The sequence below is a fragment of the Mustela nigripes genome, chromosome 8, assembly GCF_022355385.1.
Source record: "Mustela nigripes isolate SB6536 chromosome 8, MUSNIG.SB6536, whole genome shotgun sequence".
In the NCBI taxonomy this organism is placed as follows: Eukaryota; Metazoa; Chordata; class Mammalia; order Carnivora; family Mustelidae; genus Mustela; species Mustela nigripes.
Genome location: NC_081564.1, coordinates 34,209,023 through 34,221,412, shown reverse-complemented (window position 1 = coordinate 34,221,412; position 12,390 = coordinate 34,209,023). Strand labels below are relative to the sequence as shown.

Below are 12,390 nucleotides of genomic sequence, written 5' to 3'. Positions count from 1 at the left end.
CTATGCGCGCCAAAGGGTTTCTGAAACGTGAAACGCCACAGGGCAAATCAGGGAGGAACAGAAAGCGGGAGGGAGAGGTCTGTTGCTGTTCTGTCGTGAGGGTCCCTCTGTGCGCTGGACCACCGGGACCCCGGCAGAGAGAGGCCTGCGTACCTGCGCGTGCACCTGCCCACTTCTGCAGGCCTCACGTCTCTCCTGATAGCTGTCCCTGGAGCTGCCACCAGACTTATTGACTTTAAACCTTTACTGTTCTTCTTTTTTAAAAACTACTTTCCAACCTACTTGCTTTTCTTTTCTTTCTCTGTCTGTTCTGTCCAGAACCAAACTGTCTTACTAACTGCCCCCTGGGGACTCTAGCCCTGCCTGCCTCACGCCGTAAGTGCTTTCTACCTTCTTTGCACACCGTCTGGAAAGGTCCTCTGTGTAATTTGGGGTTGGTATCTGACACTCAGAAATGAGGCCGAATCATGCCAGGTGGATCTGCCCTGTCCGGAGAGCCCGCTGCCAGCCTGCCCTGGCCTGGAGTCCATCTTCAGGAGCCAGTCAGCAGGCGTAGACATCCCCAGTTGCTCCCTGGAGTAGCGAGTGCTCACTGTGAAGAAATCCTGCTAACGATTCTGCTCTCTGCTTTCCAGAGGGCAAAGGGATATTGGCCGGAGAGGGGACTGTGTCGGGCACAGAGGCCTGGCCTATGGGGGGTCTGTGAGCCCAGCCTTTTCCCAGTCGGCCTGTACCTGCTTGCTGGTGTTCTAAGGCACATACACGCCACCAGATGCTATAATGAGCTGTGACCATAATGCGATGAGGCTTTTCTCTCTTTCAACAACTGCACCAGAAGGAATAAATCCAAATGTATCTTGTCCTTCCAGATGATCACCATGGGTGACCTAGTAAGCGCTCTCTAAATATTTGTTGGATGAATCAACAACAAAGCCATCCCTTGGTCCAAAAAAATAGCCTCATGATTGTCATCTGAGCCTGAATGGAGGCATGGGAAAAAAATCCCAACTTAACCTTTGATCAAGAATTGGTCACCCACCCACCTCACCCACAGGTCTTAACTCGGAATGCTAAATACAAAAATGCACTTGGCTCTCAATGATGAAGGAGGTGCTCCCAAGATAAAATGGCCACACAGCCCGTTGCAGTAGCCTCTCAGGGAAGGACAAGATCATTTGCTTGTATATACTGGTATACTACTAAAGAGAAAGTTCATGCTTAAACCCATGGTCCCCCACTTCTTCCTATTAGGGGTTCACACGGTCTAATCAAAAAGCCCATTCTGGTCCAGCATCAGCCAGGTAGAAAAGGGCTGTTGTGGAGTCAGGGGAAAAAAACCTATGGTAGCAGCCATCCCCATTTTCAACATACCTGCCACACATGTAACACACATCACACACTCCTACACAGCACATACAGCCCACGACACACACAAGATGACACAAAGTGCACACACGCCACATGCCCTCAGACACGGCACATACAACGCAGCCCTCATACCCAACACGATCCCACACGTACACTACACAACACACACAAAATACAAACAGAACACAACATGCAAATCTTAATACCAGGAGCAGAGACAGAAAAAGACAAAGCCGTGGCAGGTTTCCCAAGCCACGCAACCCCGGCGCATGTGCACCCGCGGGCTGAGGGGAGGGGAGGACAGCTCCCCCACTTTGAACCCCCTCAATTTGCATCTCAGCTATTTCAGGCTGGGCTTCGTGGGCGAGGTCTTCCTGGTTGTCATGGTTCCCATCAGCCGAGTGCTTTGCTAATCCAGGCTTCCCCATCCTCTGCTAGGACGCAGAGTCACAAAGAGGCAGGAGATGTTTAAGAGTCGTCTCCAGTGTTAAAGCCATTTTCCACTGGGCCCACGGGGGAGGCGGGAACCACCTCACTCCATCACTCTTCCAGAAGGACCACGCCGTGCTCCGCCTTCCGCCCTCCCACCTCCTCCCATTGCTCATCGACATAGCTCACTGTCTCTTCTCTGCTGTCACTCCCTGCTCCGCAGACCAAACCGTCCTCATCCTGGCCTCTGCGCTTGCTTGTCCCATCTCTGTCGGTCTTCCGCCGCCCTCCTGACAGGCTCTGAGCATCCTGTGTTCTCTGTCGTTCTTCATCACAGTGGCTTACCATCTCAGCTTTTTCTCGTTTGAGTGTCACTTGGGGCGGGGGCGGGTTCTGCCCCCCCCCCCCACCAGGGAACCCACCGTTTCCTCACACCCCCACCACTCTCTTCTGGGCACCGGCATGCTCCCAAGTGTGGGCATCCTTGCTTCCTGTCCTGCAGACTAAGTAGCTCTACACTCATTAACACCAGGAAAGGAGCGCAGGCCCCTGAGAAGTCCGACAGGTCATTGGCCCTCTGGTTGAGTGTGTTGTGCACGATCTGTTCGAGGGCGTAGGATCCCTGTGACAAGCGCAAGCACACTCTGATTTCCCCTTTTTAAAATGCTGCAGTAAGGAAGAATCATTAAAGAAAATCAGAACGAAGTTAAAATTTCTGCCTGCAGCATTTTTTTTTTCCATGCCATGGGAGTTTGTTTAACCCACTGCCAGTCAACTTAGAATAAGCAGTAGCAGAGTTCGTTTTAAGGTGAGTGTTGTTGCTAATGCAGCTGGATAAATCATGGGTCTCTTCGTGGGCCTCCCAACAGACCAAAGCGTAGGGAGGCTGGCCTGTTAGGGCCAGGTCACTGTGGCTAGTAGATCATTCAGGAAGACCAAAAGGATGGGATCAACTGGGTTAGGATGTGACCAGGTGACGGGTGGCTCTCCCCACCTCCATAGGCTCCAGCCCAATCTGGAAGACGCCATGTAAAAACCCATCTCATTGCATTGCCATGTTTTGATCATACGTTGCTATCTTCTCATTACTATGTCACTGATCATCTGTGCTGAATTTTTCACTTAACACTTTAAGTTATTCTCCTGGAGCAAAATATGAATTAACGTTCTGAAGTTGCCCCTGACCCATTGCATTGAACTTGAGTCTGTTGAGAAGTGTGTTTGAGGAGAGTCACACCCCACGCCCCCCCCACCACCCCAATCCAGGGGACCTATCAGTGTGAGTAATCCTGTCTTTCTCTTTCTTGGCTTTGAAGGAACTACCTTGTTCCGCACTAGCTCCATCCCTAGAACCCTGCTTCTCCAGGCCCGAGAGACCAGCAAACCGTCGCCCTCCGTCCCGTTGGGCCTCACATTCCCCCACTGCCTCACCGGCTCAGTCACCCGGAGACCCAGCCTCATTGGAGGAGCTCGGCGACGAGGAGCCACCAGGGGAGAAGACACACCTGTGACGAGTGCAAAGTTTGCATGGATTATCAGGGAATAATTCCCTGTAATTTGCATAACCACACTGTCGTCATCAACCAAGCTCCGCCCACAAGGAGAGATCTAGCTTTCCCAAGGTCAAAGAATGTTTTTAAAAAAACACACAGCTGCTGAATGTCCAACCTGTGAACCTGAGATGTTTCCAGAACGAAACCGTAAACGTGCCTGTAATAACTTAATTTTTTTCATAGCTCAGAAAACTATTTTTGTCTCCATCTTTTTTACACACAGTATATTAAACAAGAAAAAAGCTAGATAAGATATAAATAAATTTAAACAATAAAAGTTTTAAAGATGTACATTTTAAGAGATTCTGAACACCCTTGCTCTCGATACTGGCTGCCTCTCTGTTAAATTTGCACTGTTAAACTTTGGTTTGGTTAATTTCCACGTTGAATTGGGGTGTGTTAAGTTAATTTTATTTTGTCAGTGTCTTGGGTTTTTAAGAATTTTTGAAATGCTTCAGACTGTCTGATTCAGTGAACTTTTTGTAGTGAAAAAGCCATGAAGCCAGTCGACAAGACCGACATCCTCTCTATGTGAGGGGATACACGTCCACATTCTTGAAAAGGTACAGAGTCCTCAGCTGGGCTTACCAAATTTGCTGTATAATCCACGTACTCTACTCGACTTGCACGTCTTTGGGTTCGAAGCGCTGGGGTGCCTGTACATACTGCTGCTGTGGTCTCGCCATCGCCTAAGTGTGAGTCACCTGTCCCACCGTAATACGTTGTGAATCCCTCGTACTGTATTTTTATCGTTGTCCTCCTGCACTGAGATACAACAGCAATGGCATTTTTAAATTATTGTTAACGATGAACTGGCAATATGCAGTGTTTACTCAAAGTTTTCTTGTTTAAGGAAAAGCACTACAAAAAGTCAGGAGGGTACCACACTGAATCAAAGGATGGTGCCTCAGAGTCTGTATGAGACAATGATGAAGTAGAAATAAAACCTTTACAAGATGGTGGCCTGTGCCGGGACCTCGTGTTTCACATGCCCTGCACCCTCTCCTAAGGGCTCAAGTGACAGTTTTCCATAGCAAGGGGAATGAGGGAGAGGGGAGGTCCTGACACACCTCACTGGGGCACACTGTGAGCATGTGGTGCTCCGCAGCTTCCCTGTTCTCTGGAAGAGTGTCCTGGGATAGATGAAAAGGCAACTTCATTCTGACTGAAAACATGGCAGGCATGGAGGTATGAGGAAACTCATATCCAAAGTCCAAATGTGCCCGGCCTCTCTCCTTCTCCCCTCTTTGGGAAAGCGGGAGTGGCCAGTCACCAGGAGGGTGCCTCCATCCCTGATGTCTCCGGGCTGTTAGTGGGTGACAGAGTAGGGGTTTATGAAGAGGTGACGCTGCCAAACAGAGCGTAAGAACTGCTTCAGGCCGAATGTCCTTCTCTAGACTCGTTGACAGAATAAACTCTGTTCCCAGCGTTCCCACTTTTAAATATTCCACCTTTAAATATCCCCCCCCCCCTAAAATGGAAAATGCCAACTATTGGTGAGGACATGGAGATACTGGAACTCTGGGGCACTCCTGGGGCAGCCACTGTGGAGAACAGCATGACCGGCCCTGAAGGGAAACCGAATCATCTGTGCTCCAGCAACTGTGGTCGTAGGCCCAGAAGAATTGAAAGCTGGGACTTGAACAGCTCTCAGCCCACTGATGTTCACGGCAGCGTGACCCACGGAGCCAACCGGCGGAAACAACCCGCCCATCAGCGAGCGAATAAACGAGCTGTGGTCTGTCCATGCGCTAATATGCTGTTCAGCCTTAGAAAGCCGGGAGATTCCGGCACGTACGTGCTGCCTATCACATGCACGAGTCTTGAGGACGTCATGTTAAGTGAAATGGGCCAGTCACAAAAATAACAGTGTATGGTTCCAATTCTATGAAGTACCTAGAGTAATCAAATTTATAGATACAAAAAGGAGAATAATGGTGACTGGGTTACAAGGGAAGAGGAAAGAACAGGAAGTAAGTGTTGAATGAGTACAGTTTCTGTTCAGGATGGGCAAGTTCTAGAAATGGATGGTGTCCCACAGCACGGCTGTACTTCATGCCACTGAACTTTACCCTTAAAATGACTAAAATGGTGAATGCTAAGGTATATTTTACCACAGTAACAATTTTTAATGCAAAAAATACTCCTCCTAACAAGTCAACAAACTTTACTTCTGTGCCCATAGTAAATGCTGGAAGGTGCATTAGTGTTTCTCCAGTTGGAAGCAGCCGGCTGGCAGGAAGAAGGGGAGTCATTGGCACTCATAGCTGGAAAAGTGCCAGAAGTGCCATCACAGGGCTGGGCCTCCAACAGTGCCTTCAGGACCCTGGTCTCAAGAGTCGGCTACAGTGGCCCCCAGCAACTCCTCTTTGTTGCTCAACTCCTAGAGAAAAAAGATCTCTTATGGGTGGCACCAGCCAAAGCCCCAGGAGTCCTAAATCTCATGGGTTTCCTGTAACTCACACATCGCTCCCTGAGCCAACTGCTGACACATTTGCCCAGCAGAGGACAACTAGGGGGCTGGCAGAATAGAGGCGAAGGTGTATGGCAGGCAGTGAAGGCGGTGTGCGACGGCAGGGCACCCCAGAGTTAACAAGGAAAGGTCTGGTCATCAGAGAGAGAAGGTACAGTCTGGTTGGAGGAGATAAGATTCCCAAGCACTAAAGCAAAATGTAGAAATGCTGTGGTATAAATCCTAAGGACACTAGGGCTTGAGTTGGACCTTGAGAAAGAATGGATTTCAGTGTGGAGACAGGGAGGGGTCGTGGGGTTGGGAGACCAGGAGGAGCAGAGTGTGAGGTGGTGGCAGTAAGTACATCAGACAGGAGCAGTGACAGGCTCACGGGGCTGGAAGCAGACCCTGGGGTGAGCAGAACCACCTGACACAGTGCCAGTACCTTGAAAGCAGGTTTGGAACGTCTCCAACCATCCAATTTTCTTTCTTTATTTTCTTTTTAAGATTTTATTTATTTGACACACAGAGGTTGCAAGTAGACAGAGAGGTAGGCGGTGGGGTGGGGGAAAGCAGGATCCCCACCAAGCAGAGAGCCCAATGAGGGACCCGATCCCAGGACTCTGGGATCATGACCTGAGCCACCCAGGTGCCCCTCCATCCAATTTTCTAATAGTTGGGCATAGATATTCTTGAGTCTCTTTGTTGTGGAACTACTCCAACACCTGCAAAAGCAAGACTGTAAGTCAGATGGAATCATGTTCTAGACTCCTGCCCAAATGAACGCCTTAGGCAGCTAAGTGGATTATTCTGGGCTCTGAAGGGGAGCAGGTGCACCAGGGCCTGGCCTGCAGGGAGTGTGTGTTAATGTCTTCAGGAGCTGTCCTCAATGTGCCACTTGCTTTTGTGTTCTGAAGAAAGAGGCAGAAGAAAATTTCTGGAGCCCAGCTATCACCCCTCACACATGGGGCGTGCCCTGCCCACTGGGTCAGGACCAGCACCAGCAGCCCAGAGACAGATCTCATCAAACTATACTCAACCTGGGCTTTTTTCTTTTTCATTATCTGTACACTCCATGATTCTAATTTTTATTTAGTACATTTGTGTTTCATTCTCTCTCTTTTTATTTTAAAGATTTTATTCATTTATTTGAGGGAGAGAGCACAAGTAGGGGGAGAGGGAGAAGAAAACTTCCTACTGAGCAGGGAGCCTCAGGCAGGGTCCCCATCCCAGGACCCCGGGATCATGACCTGAGCTGAAGGCAGACACTTAACTGAGCCACCCAGGTGCTCCTCATCCTCTTTTAAAATTAAACTTGCCAGAATTAAGCATATTTCTTTCATTCAAAAAGTAACTGAGAAGTACAATTATTATTTTCTATTTTCTAACTCACTGGTCTTTTTAAATTATAAAATACACATAACATAAAATTTACCATTTTAACCACTTTAGAGTGTACAATTCAGTGGCCTTTAGAGCATTCACAATGTTGTGCAGCAATCCACATTGCCTAAACCCAGAATGTTGTTCTGGCCTACCCCTCTTCCCCAGCGCCCCTCCCCCTCCCCCTCCTACCCTACCCCACCACTCCCAGGGTCGCAAGTAGGCATTTGGCAGTCGGTCACCCCAGTCTTTGGCACCCATGAATCTGTTTTCAGTCTCTGTGGATTTGCCTATTCAGGATATTTCACATAAATGGAATCACACAATATGCGGCCCTTTTTGTCTGGCTTCTTTCACTTAGCATAGCCTTTTCGAGGCTCAGCCATACTGTAGCACGCATGCGTCAGAGCTTCGGGTTTTTTTATTATTTTTTTAAAGATTTATTTATTTGATGGAGAGAATAAATAAAATCTTATTTATTTGATGGAGAGAAAGATCACAAGGAGACAGGCAGGCAGAGAGAGAGGGGAAAGCAGGCTCCCCGCTGAGCAGAAAGCCGGATTCAGGGCTCCATCCCAGGACCCTGAGACCGTGACCTGAGCTGAAGGCAGAGGCTTAACCCACTGAGCCACCCAGGTGCCCCACATTCCTTTTAGAGTTGGACGCTATTACATTGTATGGATGCCCTTACATGTTGTTTGTTTATTCATCAGTTGATGGTAATGTGTCTATTTTTAAACCAAAAGGACATGCTTTGGTTATTTTAATCAACCTTCTGCATTCCCCAGTTGCCAAAAAGGAGGCAATTCATGAATAATTAAGACATTTATCAGTGAACTTAAAGCACTGAGGCACTTCGGAGTCTTTAACTTTTAGGCATAGTTGTTTTCATGAGGCCCCCAGTATGTCTTCTGCTCAGGTTGCTTGTCTTTGGTTTGCATTTAGTCCTTTGCACATCTTTCTTTGAATGCAGTGTGCCCTGGAAACCGGTATAGCAAGAAATCAGGCTGAGTCATGAGCGATCTGGCTGTTTGAATGGATCTGATGACACCCGGTCTTTAATACACCCTGGGTCACTAGAATCAGTGTGGCACCTCGAGTGGAAAAATCTGGATTTGAATTTTGGTTTGAACACTTCCAGGAGTGTGACCTTGGACCATCTCTTGAAGATTCATTTGAAAAACAGCAACAATAATGTCTACTTCCCAGGCGTGTTAAGGATCCAGGTTTTTGTGTGCAAGATACTCTGCTAGGGGGGTGCGAACACCAAACATGAACAGAAAACTCGAGCTCCTGCTTTTGCAGAGCTTCCGTTGTAGTGGTGAGAACCCCGGGCACACAGGTGGGAGTGCGGTGGAGAGGTCCTGAAAGGCTTTCCTGGGGAGCTACCGTTTGAGCAGAGGCCTGAGCAAGGAGCAGCCGTGGAGCTGTGGGCCGGCAGAGAGACTCGCAGGTGTAAGGCTGGGAGGAGGAGTGCGCATGCGCCTGGGATGTTCCAGGTAGCGGAAGGCGGCCGTAGTGGCCTGGGCGAGAGGGAGACACCGGGGGGCTTGGGAGAGGCCACATGGCGCCCAGAAAAGGGTTCGGATTTTCAGCTAGGTGGGCGGAGAAATCCGTTGGAAGATGGTAAAGCAGGGGGATTACTTTTTAGAAGATTTCTATGATATAAGGATAAGAACGGGGCAAGGCTGGAAGGCATCCTGGTCCAAGACATTTGTGTTGACGCGTAGAAGCCACGATGGCGACTCGGACCGCTTTTCCGCTCCTGTTATTATTAGCCGCGTCGCCAGCAGGATCGCCACGTGCTGCTCGTCAAGAACCAGCCATTAGCAGCCGCTGCTGAGGATTCCGCAGGCCCCGACTCCAAACTCCAGAATCTGCCGCCGTGGTTCGGATAAAAAGTGAAGGAAGCCCTTATTTATTCTGCGGCCTCTGAGGCCCCGGGCCCGGGCCGGCTGTCCTGCCCACGGCCGCGCGCCCTGAAGAACCGGTCTTCCCTCTTCGCTCCCATCCTTTCGGGGCCAGAAAAAGCACACAGCATGGTTTGTATTCCTTTCCCGTCTGGTTGCATTTTGTTTTGTTTTGTTTTTAAGGTCTGATCCTTCCCAAGGAAGTTGGCACTTGTGCGCTATTCATCCTTCCGTGGGTAACTTAATAGAAGTGGCTTGTCTCTGTAGGGGGCGACTAAGACTCCAGGCACCGGGGTGGTTGGGGAGGCTGGGGAGGTACTGATAGGGCCTGAGCAACCTAATCTCAAAGAACGGGATGGGAACACAAAGCAAGCCAGCCGTTGTTTTTCGTAAGCCAAATTCCATCCGTTAGATTGAACAAACCCACTCCATTCCAGTGGAGCTTCTGTAACTTCCCAGTGAGCTAATAAACTTCGGCAGGTCTCCAGGACTCCAAAGTTCATCATTCCCATGGTGATCCTGGAGCAATTCATCATTCGTCAACCCACGGCCTGCATTGCCCCCCCCCCCCCCAAATTCACTTCTAACCGATTAAAATAAAAACAAAGTCCTGAAGATACTCTGATGAAATAGGCACACCTAAAAACAGCTTGTGGAATTGTAAATTCTAAATCCCAAGTTTCTGGGGCATGATTAAGCAATTATCTGTAAAACTGTTTATACTTTCTGAATCATTTCACCTAGGGGAATTTACCCCCAAATAACCCCAATGACATCAAGGTAATTTGTATAACAGGTTTTATGACAGCACAAATTATACAGAGAAATTTGAAAATAGGCTAATAAGTTAGAGCCCATCAACAGATTTGAATACTGTGCTCATTCGTTTAAAAATCAGTCTTAGCGACAGAGACTGGGCTGGCCTGTGGAAATGTAAACATAAATGTTACCTCTCTGCCCCCAAGAGGCTCATGACCAGGGCAAGGGCATCCAATTTCTTTGGTTCAAATTCTGCTGCATTGCTCTCTAACCAGACACCCTTGGGAAAGTTACCTATGCCCTCTGAGCCTATTTCCTCCTATGAAAAATAAGAATAGTAGTAATCACATAATAGGTAAGCTATGCTGATAATGCTTCTTAAGCACCTAGAATAGTGGCTGGTGCTATGTTTTGTTAAATGAAATAATTCTATAAATGCCACATTATCATACAATATAACAAGTCATAATACTATATGTAGAATGAGCACATAAAAGGGATTAGTTCTGCCTGGGGTGATGGTCTAGGAGGACGGCAGGCTGACTGTTTGGTAAGAGTCTTCAAGAATGTGGGAGGTTTCACCAGGTGGAAATAGTGAAGGAAGAAAGAGCATGAGAAAAAATTTAAGAGGTACTATCAAAGTTATGCATGTAATGCTCCTTTCAGATTTTCCAAGATAGTTTCACAATTATTTTCAAAGACTATTGTATATTGAACTGGTAGGTTTATCTAAGCCCTTTCCCCCAACTGCATCTATGTGACGCCATGCTAAATGGAAAGAAAACCAGATGGAGAAAAGCTGTTCATCCATCTCGACCTTCAGGATGCTGCCATCCATCCCGACATAGTCTTCCCAGAATAAGGACTGCCCTAGCAGGAATGCCAGTTACTCCTTCCTGAGTATACCATCCTCTATGGCATTTTGGAGAAGGAGTCACTTTTACTCTTGTCCACTAGAAGACTCTCAGTCGTGGCATTCCTCATGAAGCCAGCAACCTCATCTACTCTTTTTATCATGGGTTCATGCCTGTGGACATGCGAGTTAGACTCTGGGCAGTACTAGTGTTCTCAAGGTAGTGCTAATAAAAAGGGAGCTTGTGTTAGTCGTGAGAGTTCTTCATGAATATTCCATGTACTCCTGAGCACATAATAAAATGGCTCCTCCCACCCCCTTGGAAGTTGGGTGTGGCTGTCTGCCAATGAATTGTGAATAAAAAGCAACAGGTGTCACTTCCTGCTTAAAATTTTAAGAGCCAGTAAGCACACCACCTACCTTGTGCCTTGACAGTTATGGTAGCAGGTGTCCATCCAGCTGGGCCCCCAAAGGACTGTCATACACAAGCCCACTTTAAATATGTAGCATGAGGGGCAAAGAAGTCTTTGTTGTGTTAAGCCACTGAGATTTGGGAATTGCTTATTAAAACAGCATGTCTTCGCCCATCCTGACTCCAGTAATAGTCCCCCAAAATTGTAAATGTGTGTATGAATAATACAAAGAAATCCAAGCAGGAGATCAAATTTTCACAGCATAAGGAAATGCTAACAAAGACATAAGAGAATTTAAAGTTAAGCAAATGGTTATTATTTTTCTTAATTCATTTTCTTAATTCATTGAATTCAGAATAAAAGAAATAAAAAGAATAAAAGAAATTTCCAGTTCTTTTAGCCAAGAGGGTAGATGAAGGCAGAACTGTGCTTAATACAGAACTAATTGACTACCTGTATGCAACAGAACCAGATGCGCCAAATATCCCAGCCATGCTCCTTCCTGCTCCTTTGCTTCTTCCTACCTTCACTTGCTGTTGGAGAAGTATAGTTTGAGCTCTGCTCTTGAGCTAGCCAGCTGAGACGAAGTTGAGTAATGATTGTCCAGGGAATTACAAGTACAGGTTAGAAGAGACCTTAAGAGCATCTTGGCCAAGCCCTAACCTTATCTGATGTGTTAAGTAACTGAGATCGCAACCATTTTCTGGGGCGGCTTTCTCTGTAACTTAGCACAACCATCTCTACTGAGCTGTGTTTGAGAATCACCCAGAGTAACTTAAGCCCCTTCCCCCAACTGCGTAAGTCAGACTTCTGTGGGTGTGGCCATCCATATATTTTAGATGTCTCCCTGGTTGTTCTGTGCAGCTGGAATTCGAGAACCATCAGAAGAGAATTTCTTAACCTCGTGGTTCCCAAATGTCATTGCACACTGGCATCACCCGGGGCTTAAAAATAAATAAATAAAATAAAGCCTGTCTCTCCCAGTCTTACTGATAGACTTGCTCTCGTGAGACCTGGGTGTCAGAAATTTTTAAAGACAAAAATAAATAAATAAATAAATAAAAATTTAAAAAGAAAATTTCAAAGAATGAATCCCCATCAGAATTAATTCTGTTTTACAGCACACAGTTGGGCTGCCATAGTCTTAACCAAATTTAAGAGCTTCGGGTCTATTCAGTCTGACGTGGGCACAAATCCTGACTCTCCCACAGTGTGTGCTGCGGGCATGGTCCTTACTTTCCATGGAGTTCAGATTTCCTGTTCTGTAAAA

General features: G+C 47.3%; 1 protein-coding gene across 8 annotated transcripts in view; it reads left to right on the top strand.

Annotated features, from left to right (window-relative positions):
• Positions 1 to 4,310, top strand: part of MTCL1 (microtubule crosslinking factor 1) — a 124,186-nt gene extending 119,876 nt beyond the window's left edge. For 5 of the 8 annotated variants that reach the window (XM_059409204.1, XM_059409203.1, XM_059409205.1 and 2 more), the window contains one exon: positions 3,114 to 4,310. In XM_059409204.1, coding sequence (XP_059265187.1) covers positions 3,114 to 3,308 — 195 coding nt within the window. In that variant the 3' untranslated portion in view covers positions 3,309 to 4,310. Of the gene's footprint in view, positions 1 to 318; positions 376 to 3,113 lie in introns of all 8 variants that reach the window. The other 3 variants (XM_059409209.1, XM_059409206.1, XM_059409208.1) reach the window with 1 other exon arrangement.
• Positions 4,311 to 12,390: the final 8,080 nt, after the last annotated feature.